This window comes from Gopherus evgoodei, chromosome 20 (assembly GCF_007399415.2).
Source record: "Gopherus evgoodei ecotype Sinaloan lineage chromosome 20, rGopEvg1_v1.p, whole genome shotgun sequence".
Classification (NCBI taxonomy): domain Eukaryota; kingdom Metazoa; phylum Chordata; order Testudines; family Testudinidae; genus Gopherus; species Gopherus evgoodei.
In genome coordinates this window covers 14,687,520-14,708,716 of record NC_044341.1, presented here as the reverse complement: position 1 = coordinate 14,708,716, position 21,197 = coordinate 14,687,520, and the positions used below count along the sequence as shown (strand labels likewise).

At 44.4% G+C, this 21,197-nt stretch overlaps 1 protein-coding gene and 1 non-coding gene across 11 annotated transcripts in view; both read left to right on the top strand.

The window, feature by feature from the left end:
- The window catches only part of PUM1 (pumilio RNA binding family member 1), a 124,186-nt gene that overhangs the window by 90,984 nt on the left and 12,005 nt on the right, over positions 1–21,197 (top strand). For 6 of the 10 annotated variants that reach the window (XM_030539225.1, XM_030539228.1, XM_030539227.1 and 3 more), the window contains 8 exons: positions 400–543; positions 1,744–2,040; positions 2,845–3,081; positions 13,594–13,861; positions 14,359–14,488; positions 15,749–15,883; positions 17,375–17,512; positions 19,639–19,764. In XM_030539225.1, coding sequence (XP_030395085.1) covers positions 400–543; positions 1,744–2,040; positions 2,845–3,081; positions 13,594–13,861; positions 14,359–14,488; positions 15,749–15,883; positions 17,375–17,512; positions 19,639–19,764 — 1,475 coding nt within the window. The remainder of the gene's footprint in view (positions 1–399; positions 544–1,743; positions 2,041–2,844; positions 3,082–13,593; positions 13,862–14,358; positions 14,489–15,748; positions 15,884–17,374; positions 17,513–19,638; positions 19,765–21,197) is intronic. The other 4 variants (XM_030539233.1, XM_030539231.1, XM_030539230.1 and 1 more) reach the window with 1 other exon arrangement.
- Positions 646–733, top strand: LOC115637801. The gene has a single exon (XR_003997354.1). It is a non-coding gene; the product is annotated as a small nucleolar RNA SNORD103/SNORD85 (small nucleolar RNA).

Below are 21,197 nucleotides of genomic sequence, written 5' to 3'. Positions count from 1 at the left end.
TAGCTGCCCCCTCCTTCACCACTGTGGACACAGTTGTAGTGGTATACAAGGTACCTTATACATGTATAACTTATTCCTGTAAGGGAAGGAGAATAAATTGTCCTGGTAGGACTGCTTTAGTGCGAACTCAGCACCTTTTGAGTTTGTACATGCAGTGACCACATGGAGGAATTACAACTCAGCACTTTAGTGCACCCAACTATTTACACCCCTTTAGTCTGAACTACGGGGCATTGTAGACATGACCTGAGAATCAGAATTTATGCCGTTTTTCACCTATTTATATTTGAAAATGTCCTGTAGCTGTAATCCGAGCTTATTTTGAAACAATCTGAAATGTCAGTGGCTCCTGGTGATACATGGCTTAGTTGCCATATGTTAATTTGTCTCTGTTCTTAGGTTATCCTATGCTGGCTCCTGCCGCATACTATGACCAAACAGGTGCCCTGGTGGTGAATGCAGGGGCTAGGAATGGCTTGGGGGCCCCTGTGCGCTTGGTAGCCCCTGCTCCTGTCATCATCAGTTCCTCAGCAGCGCAAGCAGGTAAGTTCCACATAGCTAGAAATATGTGTGCAAATCTGTCCCATCCATGCTGAACACAGCGGCGATTCTGTGAATGGTATTTGTGCACTCTGCTGTAGACATGCAGGCAATGATGACACACTTGCCCTCACTGAGATCCATTACAGGGATTGCTGCTGAGAACTTTCTCTGTACTGTGTGCTGAGCCTCAAAATACTTAACTGGAGAATGAGCATAGAATAGCTTTTTGCACCACTTTGCAAAATTCTGATATTATCATCAGTACCTGGTGGCACCTACTAAAATGAAGATTTTGAAACAATTTCCATTATAATCCTTTACCATGCTCATATCTGTTACCTTTTTGGACCGAAACTTCCCAGGCGTATCTTTTGGATTACTGTGTTTGGATTTTTTTAATTAGGATTTTTTGAGTGGTATTGAGGGGAAGTTTGAGCCAAATCCCTTCATATACCTGTAAATGATTGGAGAGTGGAAGGAAAATGTTCCTTAATCATAGAATACTTCATTTCTGAAGGAAACTCTCAGCACTAGTGTTGGGTTAACAACCTTGGTTACTGTTACTTAATACCTTAGATTATTAAAAATCAAAGTCATTTTGATTGTCAGATCCTTAGTACTGAGTGTTTGGGGTTTCACGCACGTCAGGGGAATGCTTGTGTTTTAAATTTGTTTTTATTGGGTGGACCTATTTCTATTGGCCTTCTGTTTTTACAAAATTTAAATTTAATCCAAGTTGACAGTTGTCCCTTTAAAACTTAGCTTGGAAGCAGCTCGTGTTTGCTTTTGCTACCTCTTGCTTAACTCTCCACATATGGTGATTATCTTAAAAAAGACATACCCAAATACAGTGGCCAGCTATCACAGAGATATGAGGGGATACTGTAGCAGGCCAGCAAATGAGCAAGACACTTACAAACGATCTGGAAAAAAGACACGTTCAGTGTTAGTAGCACAACTGAAGTGATTTCAAACCACAGCTGTGTAACAAGAGACAGAAGATCAACACAAGGCCTATGCAGCACCGCTTGCTGCTTAAGTGGAAAGTGTACACATTTTGTGACAACTCCCTGCACAGGGGTGAATATCAGCCAGAGGGAAGAGTAGTAAATAAAATCACTAGTAAATAATTATGATCTGCTAGTTCTAAGCCCCAGCATGGATTGTTTTAGACTATATTGTTTAATTGCTTTTCTACAGCGGTTGCAGCAGCTGCAGCTTCAGCCAATGGTGCAGCTGGTGGTCTGGCAGGAACAACAAATGGACCATTTCGCCCTTTAGGAACTCAGCAGCCTCAGCCCCAACCCCAGCAGCAGCCCACCAACAACCTGGCATCCAGCTCATTTTATGGCAACAACTCTCTGAGCAGCAATTCCCAGAGCAGCTCGCTCTTCTCTCAGGGCTCTGCCCAGGCTGCCAACACTTCCCTTGGCTTCGGAAGCAGCAGCTCTCTTGGTGCCACGCTGGGATCTGCGCTGGGAGGTTTTGGAACGGCAGGTAGGCGTGTCAGCTGATCTCTTGGGGAGATGGAACAGCTCAGAACACAGCTGAATGTGCTTGTTGAGTATCGATTATGGAACGCCCAGGCTGATACAAATCTTCTGTTTTAGGGCTTATGCCAACTTCCGCCTGGGGCTAGACAGAAATTTCCCTTATTAGACAGGTTCTAATTGTGTCTTCATGGCGTACTTTTACCTTCCTCTAAAGCATCTGGTATTGTCCGCTCTGAGAAGGGAGTTTGAGCTAGACGGAGGCTTGATCTGGTCCAGTCTGCCAGTTCCTGTGTTAATACTGTAGTGCTCTTTGGGGGAAGTTCTTCATCATCCTATTGCCTATGAGGCTGACCTCTCCCCTGGCTGAACAGGTGGATGTTGTTTCCGTCCACAGCCCATCCGTGCCTGATAGTTCAAATAGGCTCATTCAAGGGTGACACAAACCCTCTTCACCTGAGGCTGAACAAGCTACATAGTTGGGCCCCTACTAGCTCTAAGAGCCGTCAGTGTTTTACTGTAAAAATCCTTTTTTATGGGTAGTGTATTAGAGATACTAGATCAATAAATGCTACTAAACAAACTTAGCATTGGGCCAGGCAGCCTCTTTGCATTGATGGAAACCGTCCTACGGACTGATTGTGCCAGAGGCTGCATGTACACAATTCCCATTAACTTATGAAAAGAGGAGCCCTGTGCCAAGCAGTTAAAGTGGACACCAATGCCTTTTTCTGTTCTACACACTTTTCAACACTCCCATCACCCTGAATGGTTTGTAAATTTCATTTAGTTTTATTCTCTCCCATTTCAGTTGCAAACTCTAACACTGGCAGTGGCTCCCGCCGAGACTCCCTTACAGGGAGCAGCGACCTGTACAAGAGGACATCCAGCAGTTTGACACCAATTGGACACAGTTTTTATAACGGGCTCGGCTTTTCCTCCTCTCCTGGGCCTGTTGGTATGCCTCTTCCCAGTCAAGGACCTGGCCATTCTCAGACTCCACCACCTTCCTTATCTTCACATGGATCCTCTTCAAGTTTAAACCTGGGTAAGGAATATTATCCCAATATGGAAATAATTACTGGTGAACTCTCTCTCCATGCTGAGAATTAAACCACTGCATAATTATTTAGGTAAGATAAGCACACTGGAAACCATCCACACCTGGTATTTTTATGACAGATCTGCTACTTTCACACACCAGACTGAACTCTGAACAGGGAGTTGGAAGAGCTGGGTTCTAGTCCTGGCTTTTCCAGGGATTCATTCTGATTTGATGCAAGTTTCGGTGCCCCAGTTTCCCATCTCTCCCATCTCTAAACTGGAAGTAATACTCAACTACCTTCCTAAATCATTTTGAGTGCATGGAATAAAAGCACATTAAAAGTGTTAAGCATTATTGTTTGTTTTTTTAAAAAAATGGCAGGTAGGCTTGACCCATGACCTTTTCAGATGTTTTAAGATATCCTTTAACCTGTAGGTTAAAGATTTTTGAATAAGGAATTAATAAATTATAAGGCAATCTCATATTTTATACCAAATGTAGCAATTTCTGGAGCAGCATTAGTTTTATGTTGTGTTATGTTTAGCTATTTGGTTGATAAAATTTCACATTGATGTGGCCTATCAAAAGGATTCATAGTTGGATGTTGGAGTTTAGTATATTGCTATATGAAGACATCCCTGGCCAACCAGGACTTATAGAATTATTTAAGAAATGTCATTAAAAACAACTAGCCTTTTAAAATTGTGCCTAGAAAAGATTGAAATGAAACGAGTTGTAGACATTGAATGTACAAAAATATACAAAAAATTGTTGGACTAAAATTCATAGTAATATACTAAACTAAATAATGCGTGTTCATATGCGGTGATGGGCTTGTAAGAACTGCCTTCCCACATGAGAGAATTCGCTCCTCTAGAGTGAGTCAGGGGACCAATGACTGTTTTTTTGTTATAATGTGTTATACAAAATAGGAAATTATTCAATATTCAGGTTATTACCTTGTTTTGACTCTTCATATGAACACGCATATCCAGATTGGCAAATCTCTTAATATTTAGAACAGATCTCCCATTGCAGGCATCTTTCAATACCAGGGTGTTGAAATTAAGTGAGCGCCTTCCACAAATCTATCACGTATATTTCCTACTTATAATTTAGTTTGCTTATCTCAGTATTTAGCACATTCCTGGTCTACACGAGCATTGTGTTTAGTATTTAATAGCGTACCTGTGTAGTATATAAGACTTTGAGCACAGTGGGATTATGATACAGTAGCCGTGAAGGTGACATTTCAGTTTCGATGTGAGAGAGAGGAGTTTGTGTAACCTGAAGCTTTCTAGGGCTTGAATATATTTGGAAAGGTTGTAGATTTTATTTTGTATTGTTGTGAAGTGCTCATCAGACTGAAGCTAAATGTCCCAAAGTAAAATCAGTACAAAACATTAAAATAGGAGCTGAAGATCAGCCATCTAGAAACAGTGTCTGACACAAGGGCTGGCATATTGCCCTCAGCCAAACAAACAAAAGAGAACAATATTCCCGTTTAGTACGGGGAACAGGGAAGAGATTAATCAATCAATCCAAAGATAAGAACATAAGAATGGCCAGACTGGGTCAGAACAAAGGTCCACCTAGCCCAGTATCCTGTCTTCCAACAGTGGCCAATGCCAGGTGCCCCAGAGGGAATGAACAGAACAGGGAATCATCAAGTAATCCATCCATCCCCTGTCGCCCATTCCCAGCTTCTGGCAATCGGAGGCTAGGGACACCATTCCTGCCCATCCTAGCTAATAGCCATTGATGGACCTGTCCTCCAGGAACTTATCAACCTTATATACTCCATCATAAGCCGGTTCGTTTATAAGCTGACACACACACCCCCTCCCCCCCTCTCAAGATGGATAAGTAAAAATAGAAAATTTTTATGACCCATTCCTAAGCCAACCCTATAATCCAGGGGTCAGCAAACTTTGGCTCCCAGCCATCAGGATAAACTGCTGGTAGGCGGAGATGGTTTGTTTACCTCGAGCGATTGCAGGCACTAAGGTAAACCTTAGTAAATAAAGTGTCCCAGCACGCCAGCTGTTTACCCTGACGGGCTGGGACGGCAACTGGTAGGGAAATTTTGGGTGGGGGGAGAAGCTGGGGGTCGGGAGTAACCCCTGTGACCCCCTTTCCCCCATGACCCCAGTCCGGGACCCCCACACTCCCCATCCCTTTCCTTCCCACCTTATCTGGGGAGCCGGACAGCACTACTGCAGCCTGCTCTGGGGGGCGGGGCTGAGTGTCACGGCCGCCGCCTGCCAACCGCGGAGCTGCAGCTGCTTCATCTGGTGCGGGGAGAGCAGCGTGGCCAGAAGCAGAGAGACTCTGGCCCTGCCTCTTCCCTTCTGGCTGTGCTGCCTCTCCCTGCTCCCTCTGTTGGGGGGAGGGGCAGTGTCCCACCTCCCCCTCTCTGTACCCCTTCATAAGCCGACCCCCTTCTCTGGTGCTTCCCTTTCTTACTAAAAACATTCGGCTTATGAACGATTCTATGCAGTAGTTCTTTTCTGAAAACACAGTGGAAAGGAAGGAAGGGCACACGAAAACAAAAAAAATCAAGTATAAGCCTGCCTAAATAAATGGGCCTTTTGCCATTTCCTAAAAGCAGCCAGAAAGGAACTCTGATGGCTCTCCCCCAACCTCCCTAAAAAACTCTGCTCCTAGCCACATATACACTGTGGCTGATTCTCTGCCCAGTAGTTACACAGGCTGAAAGGTGATTGAAGAGCAGTTCCTGTACAAATTATTTGCTCTCCCTGCGTATGGCTGTTCTCCATAACATTTGTTTGTTAGCCATTCAGATTTTTTTAATTTTTTTTTAATGCAAACTCAGTTTGGGTGTTAAAATTAAGTGAGCTTCTTCCACAGGTCTATCATGCAGTGAGTGCAGAATGGGGCTCTGGGTATTCACAGTATAGTGAAAGCTGTCGTCGTGTTAGTGGATGCCCAGTTCACTTTGAGTTTGGGGATGATTTAATTATCGTCTGATAACACTGGATTCATCATCTTTGCTTAGTGCAGAGTCTGGCCTCATCCCCTTCAGAGCTTACTAGTTTCTGATGGGAAAAGGAAGGAACTCTCATCTCAATGAAGATTTAAAAGACAGCTGGGCCAGTTATAAGGAATTATTAAACCACCTGTTCCTAATCAGTTTGCAAAAGAGAAGCTTGGTGTAGAATAAAGTTCTACCAATGTATCAACTTGAATCAAAAATAAGTTATTGCAAAGCAGCTTTGTTTCAGGACCACAATGCCATGATGGTAAGTAAGGTTGAGGTTCGATTTTGTTTAGAATTAGCAATCCTGTTGGTTAAATGGTGTATGAGTTGTTCCAGGTTTGTCCTTTATTTAGCCCTGGTCTTCGCTACAGAGTTATGTCAGTGTCTTCACGATAGCCTGGCTTCTGCCGATGTAAGTGCCCTACTCCACTGACCCAATAACCCCATCTCCCCGAGAGGTGTAGAGCCGTGACATTGACAAGAGAGCCAGGAGCCCAGGTCCCCTCTGGGAGCCTGGCTGCTGCCTGGACTCCCAGCATGGAGCCCAGGCAGCTGCTGTGTTCCCAGCGGGAAGCCAAGGGCTAGGGGAGCTGCCAGGTTCCCAGCAGGGAGCTACGCAGAGGTAAGAGCCTTGGCTCTCAGCCTGCCCCCCCCCCCCCGCCCTCCCAACTGCTTCTCTTCAGTCAGCAGACGCGCTCGTGGTGAGGACGCACACCACGGAAAGAAGGAAGTTAAGTGGCTGTAAGTGAACCTATCATTGGTCAACTTAAGTTTGTAGTGTAGACATGCCCTGAGCCATGTCATAGCACATATTCTCTGTTACTGAGTGCTGTACAAACCAGAAGATTCATCCCCGCTCTCTCAGCTGTCTGACGATATCATAGCTGTGAGATATGTCTTATATTTAACCAAAATGGTTCTTTCTGGCATTGTGATCTTGTGAGTTATTTGGGCAGTACCAAGTTCCACTAACTGCAAGTAAGCAGTTCTTGAAATAGCCCACAAAGAGAGACTGAAAGAGAGAGGCCCTGTGTGAGTTAGATGATGATTATACCACAACTCAAAAGTACAATATTTGCACAGGCAAGATAAATATATTAGTGTAACGCTACCTCCATGGGTTTTAGTTCAGTATACATAACCAGTCTCTCTCCAGTAGTGTTTCTGCTGTTACCTTAGGTTGCACAAAATATTTTTTTTCTTCTAACCTCTCAAATTCCATTGCAGAACATAGCGATTCTTGCAGACATGTAGGAGAGAGAGAGCTGTCAAATTTTGAAGTCTTACATGTTGTGGCTCTCCGTGGAAACTTTGCTATTTAAATTCATGTAGCACATAATGAGGCTATAATGTAGACATGTAATGTGTGGTAATCTCCTTTGCAGGGTTGGGAAAAAGATGCTCAGAAAATTGATGAATCTTTAGGGTTTGTCTTCTTTGAAGTTATTCCTGATTAAATTCCTGTGTAGATGCTTTTATTCCAGAATAAGATTGTCTACACAGAGAGTTAGTCAGGAATAGCTATTCTGCTTGAAGTTCACACCCTACCTTAATCTGAATTAATTTATCAGTGTAGGCAAGTCTTTAGCTGTGATTGATGGGATGGGTTTTCATGCTGGATGTTCTGTTGCAGTTAGTGGCACACTTCAGGGCTCTGCAATAGATTGTACAAAAAGATCACCAATGAGAAGTGTTAATCAGCTGGTATGGTGTTACTGCTGGGTAATCCTGCTCTTCCTGGCAGCTTCCAAGACAGTTTGGTTTGAAAACTCCTTTTGCTTTTTAAACAGGCTCCAGGTGCCCTCTAGTGGACAACCACTGCATATCACTCACCTGCCCAAGTTCAGTGTCTCTTTTGGTGAGAGTCACAGCTGGCTGTTTCTCAGGGTATGGCTACACTTGGAGATGTGCAGCGCTGGGAGTTACAGCTGTGTAGGGAAAGCGGTGCAGCGTGGCCACACTGACAGCTACCAGCACTGCAGTGTGGCCACATTTGCAGCATTTGCAGCGCTGTTGGGAGTGGTGCATTGTGGGCAGCCATCCCAGCGTTCAAGTGGCTGCATCGTGCTTTTCAAAAGAGGGGGGTGGGTGGAGTGTGACAGGGAGCTTGGGGGAGACAGAGCGAGTGGATTTTTGGAGCTCACACTGTTCTCAGCTCCCTGCCTTGCAAATTCTAAGGACTGGAAGATACACAGTGCCTACCTTCAATCATTTTGACCTTTCCCCCACCTGTCTCTTATTCACTAAATGCAAATTATGCACTCCTAAATAGTATTTAGACCATATAAGCAGCTGCTCAACACGGACTCCCCTCTCTCCTCAAGCAAACAGCTGTGAACATTCCAAAGCAATTCCCCTGCCTCCGCTCGCTCGCTCGCTGGAGCAAAGAGTAGCTGTGTTTGTTTTTTTTAGCTAAGTAGCTACGGGGAGATCGGAGTTCAGCCATTCTGGTTTGTTGTGGACAGGAATTCTGGGATACCTCCTAATACCCTGAAGGCCAATAACAGTGCTGGAATCGCTACATCCCAAGCAAACCAGGTGTAGAGCCAGCGCTGCAACCAGGGAGTTGCAGCGCTGACTGTGCTTTGCAAGTGTGGACACAGAGTGAGTTGCAGCGCTGTAACCCCATCACCAGCGCTGCAACTCTCCAGTGTAGCCATGCCCTCAGAGAGCCGCCTTTCATTGCCCTTCTGCTGGGACGAGCTTTCATTCCAGCAGTTCCGCCATTCCAAGCAGCCTGGAGATCCTGCAGGTGACCCAATCTCCAAGTGCTGCTTCCAGGAAGAGTTAGAGCAGTGTGGCTGCAGCTGCTGCTTTGCTGCTCCAGAGGCCTGTGCCCTCCCTTGCATAGCTCCTTAGTATCTTGAATTCACCACCTCAGTATCTCTCTGGCTGGCTCTTGAATAGAACAGTGCCATCAGATTAACACCTGAGTCCCCTACCGTGTCCTAGCAGGCACTGAGGAGAAACCCAGCAAAAAAGTTACTGCCTGAAGTGGGAAGTGTCTTGACTGGTTCAGCACAGTCAGTGCTGGGATAGCTGCTTTTGCCTCAGATCTCCCCGCTACCCAAAGCCAGGATACAGAAGCTGTCGTCTTGCTCTCCCTGTCTGTCGATTCCCTCTTACCCAGGCATTCTGAAGGAGCCATGTCTTCTCATTCCAACCCCAAGTTGAGCAAGCCTCAGCGAGGCCCTCTGCCCTTTTCAAGGAGGTAAAACCATCCTAGACCGTCATTTGTATGATAGGGCAGGTGCCCGTTCACCTTCCCTGTTGTGTAATTCTGGTTTGCGGTAATATGTGCTTAGAACACTGGATACAGATGCCACCTCCAGTCTGATACAAGCACCATTGGGTTGATTCAGACTTTCTGGAGAGCCACTTGCAAAGCTTTTCAAGGGGCTTCAGAATAGACCAAGATAATGCCACCTCGGTTCCTCCAGGGACTCTCTAGATCTCGTCCGGAGGATTTTTGCCCTTCATATACTGGATTATGTTCTACAACAAATCTGCCCAGTAGGCCCTTTCACACTGCACCTGCACCAGAAGTTACTTTATCAGCAGGAATCTGCAAGATCACATCCAACCTTGCTTCAGCAACAACTCTGACAACGAGACCTTGTGCTCCCAGTTATGCACCAGCCTAGAAAGAAGGCTACGAAATGTCAGTGTCTGGTCTTTTTCTGAGCTCCAGAAATCAAATGAGCTGCAGTGTTACCTGCACAATCTAGCGCTGCTTACTGTTATCGAAGAACCCCTCTCCCATACAGTCTTCAAATCCCACTTGTCCCGTTGAACCCTTTGAAAAGATCAACAATTGCAGTCACCTCTATTCAGGAGCAGGATGTCAAAGCAATTTTCCTTGTCTCTCTTCAAAGTAGAAATCAGGGTCTTTAATTCATGGCTTATTTTTAGTCTCAAAAGATGTGAGGCTTTGTGACTGATTTCTGGTTTGCTCTTTCTCAACCTCTCCAACAGAAGAATAAGACTTCTTCAAATAGAAACATTAACCCTTATGATTCAAAATTAGGAGTGAGGTGTGTGTGTGTAAGACCTCTACCTCTATATAACTGTACCAGAGAGAGAGAGTCACAGTAGTTGTTATGGCTCCCCTTAGTGGGTCAACATTACCATTTTGGAGCTATGCCATTCAGGCCATCAGCACTAAGTCTTGACAAAGACAATGGTGATTCTGGTCTCGTAGCACACCTCAGGGAGTATAAATCTGCCATTCCTTAGACCAGGGGTAGGCAGCCTATAGCATGCTTGCTGAGGGTGGCATGCGAGCTGATTTTCAGTGACATTCACGCTGCCTGGGTCCTGTCCACCGGTCTGGGGGGCTCTGCATTTTAATTTAATTTTAAATGAAGCTTCTTGAATATTTTAAAAACCTTGTTTACTTTACATACAACAATAGTTTAGTTATATGTTGTAGACTTATAGAAAGAGACCTTCTGAAAAAGTTAATATGTATAGCTGGCACTCGAAACCTTAAATTCGAGTGAATAAATGAAGACTCGACACACCACTTCTGAGAGGTTGCCGACCCCTGCCTTAAACAATCTCTTGATAAATTCCCATTGCATAAGAAGTAACCACCTGCGCCCTGCTCCAGGTTGGTTGCATTATGAGCAGAGAGAAGAGCTTGTTGATTCTATCATAGGCTATCGTACATGTGAGTGCCCATTTCGGGATGGGCTACATCATAGCGATCTGTTTTAAAGACAGTTTTCCAAAATTCACGCTGATCCCTTCTGGCCCCAGAACCCACCAGGCTTCAGAACTTGGTGATTGTGGTAGTATGCACGGACCCGGTTTGAGGTGGGCTTTAACTTTGGGATATCTGATTGGACAACTGGAATGTCCAGAGCAATACAGTTAAGAACTTTAGGCTTCCCAGCTAAGTATGAAAATCACCAAGGGTCCCTATTGCAAGCATCTCTCAGAGAAGTAGCTATCAGACTGTCCCATCAGATGTATTCATCAGATGCCACTTCAGATGGAAAATGACCTACATAGGAACGAGTTTGGGAGGGAGTGCTGGTAAAGCATACGTTTCCTGGACTTGCCAGTAGTCAGGAATGCCATCGGCTCACTTTTTCCCCGAATTCCTGCTCAGTTAGCCACAGTGCACATAGAAAATGAGAGAGAGCTCTTCTCTCTCCTGGGGTGTGCAGGATGGTGCATTTTCATATATGCGCCTTGCTTCCAGAAGAAGCTGAACAATCAAGGAGATTCTTCCCAGGGGAGTGGGAACTCAATGAGACCATTTTCAGTTACTTGACTCCCACGGGATGCTACTTATCAGGGAGCCTCTTCACTAACTGCCATGGGAAAGCGCATTTAATTTTGTTCCCGGCACTGGCAGCTGCAAGCTTGGCAAAGAAGGCGTGTTTTTCAGATGGGCAGGCCTATAGATGTATGCATCACTCGCCTTCTTTCTCCTCCACCTCCCTGTCAGAGAGGCCTCATTGGATTTTGGGGCACTGTGCTCCTCTCTGCCCCCATACTGGCCTTGCAGACTGGGTTTCGCTTGGATAAGAATGTCCTTCTCTGAACCACATAGTAAAATCTTGTTCCTCAAGATGAGTTGCAACAGCTGTCCACTAGAGGGAGCCTGGGTCCTGTATATCAGTAGTTCTCAAACTTTTTTTTTTTTTTTTTAGTGGACCACTTGAAAATTGCAGCGGGTCTCGGCGGACCCCTTAATGGTCTTCCCAAACGTTGTTTGTACCATTAGCTAACAGTTGTAAAACGCTTTGGATAAAAGTGATATATTAAAAAAAACTTAATAGTAATAAACCCTTTTTTGTTTTATAAGTGAAAGCACACAACTCATATTTTAATATCAGTGGCTTTACCTTTCTCATGTGATGGATTTGTCCCTCTCTCCCCTGCTGCTGCAGCCCCTAAGCTGGCGCTGGGAAGGAGGGGGTCTCTCCCTTTCTACCCCACCGCAGCGGTCCCCTAGATGGGGCTGGGAAGGAGGACCATCTCTCCCCAGAAGCTGCAGCCCTGGAGCTGAGTAAAGTTGCCTCTTTCTCTGGCTGCCGCAGCCCTGCACGTCCCAAATTCCCTCCATGCCGCCTTTTCACTCCACTGCCCCCTTTCACCTACCCCTTCACGGCTCCACTAATTGGGTGTGTGGCCGCCTAGGTGAGGGAACTATCCGTGGACCACCTGAATGGAACTCACGGACCACAGTTTGAGAACCTCTGCTTTATAGCAGTATTTCTCAACGACTGGTCCCCAGTTTAGGAAGGCAGCACACCGCTCCCTGGTATCAAAAGGGTTGAGAGACAACACTGCTGTATATAAAGGGGAAAAGTCTTCAGCAAAGCTGAGTGGGTGACAGGACTGAGTGAGCTCATAGCACTTGATAGAACTTTGTGAGAATTTACAGTTATGGGTAAAGAAACAGTGTTTGGGGGTTTTTAAGTCACGTTCCATCCACCTGTGCATCCCCTGAATGTAGGATGAATCCTAAACTCTTCCCCACTTCTCTTAACAGAGAGATGATCATTCAGGGGTATTTTTGAAAGCGTAACACCATTTCAATCTTTATATTTGCTCACCGAGGTTTCCCAGTGAAACGTGTATTGAAGGGACAGTAGGACTCCCATTAACCAATAAGGCTTAAAATGACTAACTGAAAGACAATAGTGGAAAATAAATAATTCTGTTTCCTTTGTGCACTTGGCAGCTCATTGTGTTGAATTTCACTGTTTTCTTGTACAGTAGGTTTATTTTGAGTGGGTCATTCATTTCACACGGCAACAGAGGAGAAAAAAACATTGGGAAAACTAGGAAAATATGACTGAAAAACCACACAAGTTTACAGGGAGACTTGGGAGCGAATGTATCTGAAACACTTCTAATGTACCTGAGGATTCCTTTAAAGTTGTAAAAGTAGCTTTGGCAACCTGCCTCGTCCTGGAGGAGACAGTCCAAGGTGGGCCCCACTCTTGCAACTTTAAAAGCTGCTAAATTCCTATTGCGTTAGCAAGGGATGCCACTAGTGGAAATACAGATGATACTCTTTCACACTTGTCCATATTGCTACACTACATAGTCCTTAAAAGGGACTTTAAAGTACAAGGTGGGCTCTGGATGGGCTAGGAGAGTCGGAAAAGGTTGCGGACAGTCATTGTATTGTGGTAGTTGGGAAAGACATGGAACTGGCAGCATGTCAGATTTTTAGACTCCTTTAAACAGTCTCAGGATCCAAAGGCCTTATCCATTTTAAGCCAAACTTCCCACTGAAATCTGTAGGCGGTTCTGTTTAAGTACAAAAGTGCCGGGTTAAAGAACCATGCTTAAACATAGCCCTAGCTAAACCGTTTTCTGGAACAGTTTGCCCAGTCTGTCTTCCAGAACAGTTGCCTGCGAAACCAGTTCAGCTGGACTAGGAATAGCATGGAAATCATGTAATGCAGAGCTCCTGTCTCTGTTTGGAGCCCAGGCGTTCAGCTGCTCACCTTTAGCGTTTGAAACAGCCTCATTTTTGTGACCCACAGGAGGGCTCACAAATGGTAGCGGCCGCTACATCTCCGCTGCCCCTGGAGCTGAAGCCAAGTACCGCAGCGCAAGCAGTGCCTCTAGCCTCTTCAGCCCCAGCAGCACACTGTTCCCCTCCTCTCGCCTGCGCTACGGGATGTCTGATGTCATGCCCTCTGGCCGAAGCAGGCTGCTCGAAGACTTCCGCAATAACCGGTACCCTAACCTACAGCTCAGGGAGATTGCCGGGCACATCATGGAGTTTTCCCAGGATCAGCATGGATCCAGGTGGGATTAAAAACAATACACAATATGACACTTTTAGGACAGTCCCTTCTGGATCAGCTCGGTGTGCAGTGGACATCGGAAGCCCAAAACAAGGGGGCACTACACAGGAGCGGAAACTGTCCAACCAAATTGCTTCACTCTCACAGTCCTTTTTGTAGATGCTCTGCTGACAGTGTTTGCTCCCAAGTGCTTTGTGTATAAATAGGAGCATTCTCATTACACAGTTAACCTGCATCACTTCGTGCTCCCAGTGTTCAAAGGGCTGTCCAAGCAGGCAGTAACCCTGCATCAGGATGTGCTTTGCTGTGCAACAGGGAGATTCTTGGGATATTTATGCTTGTGCCATCACCTGGAGTGTCAAATAGGCACTGAATAGAACTCAGTTTATTTTGAGCAACATGGGGCTTTGAAATGGGTTTTTAGTAGAACGAGTACAGTGAGGGAGTACGTGCCAGTAGCCCTTTGAATTATAACAGCCCACCAATCCTGTTCCTCAGGTTTATTCAGCTGAAACTGGAGCGTGCCACCCCTGCTGAGCGCCAGCTTGTGTTCAATGAAATCCTACAGGCTGCTTACCAGCTGATGGTCGATGTGTTTGGCAATTACGTCATACAGAAGTTCTTTGAAGTGAGTTTTCATTCCCTTCTTTGCTAGTCCCTGTCTGACAGAAACTAATCTGGGGTTCTGGAGGGTAGCTCTGTAAAGACCCTGCCACCAAATGCAAGGGTAGGAGATTGCTCAGCACTGTCAGGCTGCTAGATTCTCCCTACTGGGGTGACTCAGACCTGGGGCTCTTAAACACTTCAGAAGAATACTTTTTTTGCCTTTCAGATGCACCAAGTGTCAGATATCTTTTTTTTAAAAATTCTCCCACCTGGATGTGCCTAGACCTTCTACAAGGACATCACTTGCCTCTGTTTCCAAAGGCACATGTTGACACTGCTGAACTGTCCATATGCCATATATTTAGGAACAAAGTATAAATCTCTCCAGTGAACTGCATCTTAACAAAGCTGGTTTGCTTCCTTCTTGGTTGTGGTTAGGAGGGAAGAGGAAGAGCTCTGCGTAGTTTAAAAGCTTGTGTTGTTCACCAACAGAAGTTGTTTCGGTAAAAGATATTACCTCACCCACCTTGTCTCTCTGATATACAACATAATTAGGAGGGAGCATTTTGTTTAAATAGGAAAGCAAATTGAGTTTGGGATTTTCAAAGGGGTTTAAGAGGGTAAAGGGCCCAGCTCTCGTTGAATATCATTAGGATTTGGGTGATAACTCCTTTAGGCTCCTAATAGGTCACCCATACACTCACCTCTTGTTTTCAAGCACATGCACCTCTTGGGACATGGGACGTTACCACAGGCTAAGGCAGAAAGTTGTTGGGAGTTCCTTCCTACTGTATCTGCAACCCATCACTCAGCTAGTCTGCAAGTCGTGTTTTTAGTCTCACTGTTATTGAAGTAGCGGTTCTCCGAAGCAGCAAAGATGAATAAATTATCCTACCTCTCCTTCCTGGAATCTCCATTTCTCCCAGGTCACTTGGACTTGCTTCCAGGATCATGGAATACATGGTCTTTCCAGGAACTATTTCAGTGTCACTATGTTAATCAGCTGCTATATATGTCTGAATGTGGTGGGTTCAGTACCTTTGCCACTTGACTTCAGGTGAATGTATCAGACGTCTGACACACACAGTCGCCTCCCTGTATGGTACATGCCCGGAGAGCATGCAGTTCTTTCAGGGACTCAGCATGCTCCCCTAGCTTTGAAATGCGAAACCAGAGACTTTACTGTTACAAATTGCTTCCTGCCCCTTCTCTCCCAATCTATTCCTGGTCTACACAAGGGTTTGGTGTATGGTAGAACAACAGCGTCTGTCCTCCTTTCTAGTTTGGCAGCCTTGATCAGAAGTTGGCCTTGGCAGAACGTATCCGTGGGCACGTTCTGTCCCTGGCTTTGCAGATGTACGGCTGTAGAGTTATCCAGAAGGCTCTTGAGTTTATCCCCCCAGACCAGCAGGTAATTGTAAGTTTCCATTTTAACTTTCTTCTTGATGTTGAATGTTTCTTGCTGTTTGGCACTTGATGTGTTGTTTTTGTCTGTCAGGGATTTTTCTTTGATTTGGTTTGTGGTATCATGCATGTGAAACATCACATATATAAGTGTGTGACATTCTGTGGGTCCATTGCAGACAAGGAGTGTCATCAGACTGTGCCATCTCACAGTTAAACAATTTCCAGTGTTCCCTGTAATCACATTGTAATGTGGCAGGTGAGGAGGTTGATAGTGAATTGGCAGACCTCTATTTAAATCCCTCCAAGCAAACAGTTCCCAAGGTGTTGCCTTTTAGCACTCGATAGGACCTTGCTGCATTAATGTAGGAGTCAGAATCCTGCCTTTCAACATCAGCTATCTATGTAACACACTGGTGCGTATTTGGGAGGAATTCTTTATTCCTTCCAAGACATTAGCCAGAGAGACCAAGTATTAGACACCCTAGGTTCTGCTGCGAACAGGCTGGCAAAGGTCCCATTTTCTCATCCAGGATTTCATTAACAATGTCGATATTTAAAATGAGAAATGCTGTGCGTGATCCAGCTCCAAAGATATTTGGGAATCACAATTTAAGGACCTTTCATTGGCTTATTAAAGCCGATTTCAGTTTTTAAGTTAGAAGTATATTCCCTTCGGGTCAGGCCTGAGCTATTTCTTCAGCACGGCGATAGGGAGGAGTAATTGTGCTGCAAGAAATCATGGTGTGGGCCCAAGAGAAGTTACTATTGGTCTAGGTCTTTGCTGAATTAATGTCCCAGGATGGTGTGAAGGGGTTCTCTGATCCTGAAAGTGGCATCATTTGGCTCAGTTGTAAAAGTGAAATCCTGACTGTTCTTGGTTTTTATAGATTCCAAACGATGTTTTACAAGAGTGGAGCTGTTAGCTCCACTGTCACCTAAATGCCTATTATAGTTAGATTAATCTTACCTAAGTTCCACTCACTTTGTCCTGTGCTATTGTTTGGCATTACTGTGCTCTGAATAATTATCCAGAGATGGCTGCATTTCATTAATGGCTAAAGTATTTCTCATGTAGTTTCACTTCAGATTTTTTGAATGCAAGTTCTCTGCATTCTGTATTATTCATATGAATGTTAACTGCAGTGCATATGGATGTTTGAGACAAGGATGCTTGTCAGCTGTTCCTTAACTAGATGACAACTTCACCTAATTTTGTAATCATAAATGGCTTTTTATTAGTAATCTGTGTAGCACAGTAAGCTTACTGCATAGCATCATCACAGCATCATCAGCTATTGGAAAACTTTCATTGCGTAGTGATGAGACACAACTAAGGTCTTCATGGAGGACTTTTAAACTTTAGAGTTAGCGTGGATGTCCTTAGGGTAGGGATTTTTTTGGTTTGGTTTTTTTTGGTTATTAATGAAGATTCTGCATGGATATTTGTCAGCTGTGAACTCCGAGGGTGCTTTCTGTTTGTATCTGTCTTTCTTCCCAATAGAATGAGATGGTCCGGGAGTTAGATGGCCATGTACTGAAGTGTGTGAAAGACCAGAATGGTAATCACGTGGTGCAGAAGTGTATTGAGTGTGTACAGCCTCAGTCCCTGCAATTTATCATTGATGCATTTAAGGGGCAGGTAAGTTTTTGAGAAGCTAGAAATAAAATGTTGAACCTCATTATTTGTGTTATTTAGTATCACTTTGAACAGAAGCTTAGACGCTATAACTCACTCAGAGCTTTGGGTTTTCAGCTTTAACATTTTGTTTCCTGCAAACACCTTTGGGAAGAATTTAGCAATAAAATATGGCTGGACACCTCGTCAGTCACAAGCATTGTCCTTTTGCCTGCAGATATATCACATAGAGCAACCTTGCACAAATCTATTTCCCTGGAACAAGTCATATTTTGCTTGGTAGGTGAACAATTAGTGTTTTTCCATCAGTCTTCATAGTTAGGATGATGAGTGTGCTTTGTGGCGGACTAATACATTTTCATCATGACATTTGTTTTGATAAAGCTTTCCCAGGGGTCCAGTTGTGGGCCAGGAAGTTTAATTTGCCTCCAGAGAGCGAGAGCCATTTCTGCCCCATTCCATTCCTGGAACTCCTGGCTAGTATACTTATGAATAACCATTTAATTATGTAGAATTCTTTATTTGTGCTATTGTAGTTCAGTTATCTTGACCTTTTCATTATAAAATCCCTATTTTAAGTGTCTCCAACTCTGCTGCCATAATTGGCTTTGAATTGAAGCTGAAGGATGAAATCCCAGCCTGAAAGTGAGTTTTCGTTTTGATGCTAGGAATCTTTCAGTCATAATTTCACTTACATTTTAAAGCGCACTTCTGGTTAGAAAAGCAACGGTTAAAAAAACCACCACCTTATACCTTGAGTCTGCTCTGTGGATGTTTTCAAGTTGCATCTTTCTTTACTAACACACCCAGTTTGCTTATTACCATTAGCATTGCAAAGCCAGTCAGCTATTGGACAGCAAGCAAGATTCTAGCCGGCCATGTTCCTTAGCAAGCTAGCCAGCTACGTTCTAACTCTTCCAGTGGAGTAGCAATGCAGGAGGCAACCTAAAAGTCAGAAAGAGTATAGCTAGAAACTTAGATCCCAGACAAAGGCAGTTAGAAAAATCCTCTCATCTTGTGAAGTGAGCCCGTTCCATCTGGACTTTATACTGGAAGAGTAAACATAGCACCTCAAGATCATCTCAGAATTTAACTGCCTTTGAAGAGGTTTTTGTGTGCTTGTTCAACTCAGAAGAAGCTTTTTATTAAAAATTGTATAGTCCATTAGGCTCAGATAGAGTAGCGGCTTTGTGTTAATTGGTTTTAAACAGCTGAAGAGAATATATTGCTTTAAATAACAAGGTGAGCAGGAGTGCTAGAATGAGTAGGGAGGTGAGTTCTTCCCAGTTCATTCTGATACTTTGGGAAAGGAGAAGATTCTATGACACCTTGTATCCCTACAATGAAATGGTAAGGTAGTGAAATAAACCCTGAGAGTTGAGGAAATTCAGTTATCAGTGTATTTTATTATGTGTCCTCAGTTCTGATTGAAGGACAGAATGTACTTCACCCTCTACTAAGCTTTTCTCCTGCCACTTCTTTGAGCGACTTCTTACATAATTTTCAGCATGTAACTATAGTTGATAACCAAAATAAAGTATCTCTGCAGCTAAAGCAGAAAGTTATAAAACACTCTCTATAACAACAATACCCAGCTCCTTGTAAAGCGCTTTACAAGGAAGGTTAATATCATTATCCCCATTTTACGAAAGGGGAAACTAAGGCACAGACGTTGCTTGCCCAAAGCCACCCAGCAAGCCAGTGGTGCAAGGCTGTTGCCCATTACTGGAACTCTGCGGGGGGGGACCCTCAGAGGCTGTCACCTGTCACTGGAAACCTGTAAGGGGTGGGGGGAACCCCAGGAGGCTTTCGCCCCTCACAGGAACCCTGGGGCTGAAGCAGAAAATGTCCTGGAGGTCTCTGGAAGTCATGGATTCTGTGACATAAATGTAGCCTTACTACTTACACAGTGTGGCCTGGTAGATAGAGCAATAAAGTGGGACTCAGAAGACCTGAGCACTAGGAATCATTCAGTCATAATTTTGGTTATGTATGTGGAACAGATTCAGTGACTACGATGGTGCTATTTTTACCATCACTTTTCTATTCAATTATAATGAATGCTTAAGCTTCAAAAAGTGGGAGGAATAGAAGTGTTTCCTGTGCTGACTTGTATCTGTTGAATGCAGGTATTCGCATTATCTACACATCCATATGGCTGTCGTGTGATTCAGCGGATCCTCGAGCATTGTCTGCCTGAGCAGACTCTTCCCATCTTGGAGGAGCTTCATCAACACACCGAACAACTTGTGCAGGTAGTGGGCAGGAGTTGGGAGCGAGGTTGCTGCACAGCCTGTTCTAGTTACCGCTCTGTATTATGAAAGTTCCTGGATTTGGGGCTCTGACATGGCCTGTGCTGTACAGACGTACAGCCCCTTCCTCAGAGAGCCAACGGTCTCTAACTAGGGACAAGATGTGATGAGGTGTAGCCCACAGCCAGGGGAGGACGGAGAAGACAAGGGTGGCAGCATTAAAGGAACCCAAGATTGCAAGTATTTTAATCTAAGGGTATGTCTAGACCAGTGGTTCTCAACCAGGGGTGCGCAGAGGTCTTCCAGGGGTACATCAACTCATCTAGAGATTTGCCTAGTTTTACAGCAGGCTACGTAAAAAGCACTAGTGAAGTCAGTACAAACTAAAATTTCATCCAGACAGTGACTTGTATGTACTGCTCCATATGCTATACACTGCAGTGTAAGTACAATGTTAATACTGAAATAGATTTATTTTTATAATTATATGGTAAAAATTAGAAAATGAGCAATTTTTCAGTACTAGTGTGCTGTGACACTTCTGTATTTTTATTTCTGATTTTGTAAGCAAGTCGCTTTTTAAAGGAGATGAAACTTGGGGGGTACTCAAGACAATCAGACTCCTGAAAGGGGTGCAGTCGTCTGGAAAGGTTGAGAGCCCCTGGTCTAGACAATATGTGAAAGAGTGGTTCTCCGCATGCGTAGACAGACATGCACTAGTTGTGCTCAGGCTAGCATGCTAAAATAGCAGTGTAGCTGAGGCAGCATGGACAGCAGTTCAGGCTAGCCTCCTGAGTACATACCTAGGGGGTAGGGGCATTTGTACTCAGGGGACTAGTCTGAGTCACTATCCATGCTGCCTGCCAAAGCCATGTGCAGAGCTAGTGCATATCTCCAACCCAGGCTGGGGAGCACCCTGCCAGCTGTATTGTAGATGCACCTTCTGTGTACACATTGGAAGTATCAAAGCTTTTTAAAAAGTGAAGAAAAGAAATGATTAACTCACTGGCAGGTCATACACCTAGCCATTCTCATTTCTCGTTGGGTGTTACAGTACGGGGAGAGAGTGTCTCAAGAAGCGATGTGAAGTGAGGACAGGGGGATTGGCTCTGTGAACTGTCAGCGTTCTAGTGTAGGTGTTTCAGGATTCTAGAACTTGGAGGCTGAGGACATTTGAAATGGTTTCTTTCCATAAACAGTTAGTATAATCAACATGCTTCATGGTCAAGAACCAATTATTTTGGATTCTAATTGGCACAGAGTTTTTTACATCATACTAAAATTTTAGAATGTGATCTTCTCTAGCAGTAGAAATATTGATTATATCATTTAAGCTAATTATGGGCTAATTAGTGTGTAGTTAAACTAAAGTTTACAGAACTGATTAGCACAGGGAGCTGGTTCAATGTTAATGGTCTCTATACGCTTTGTTACAG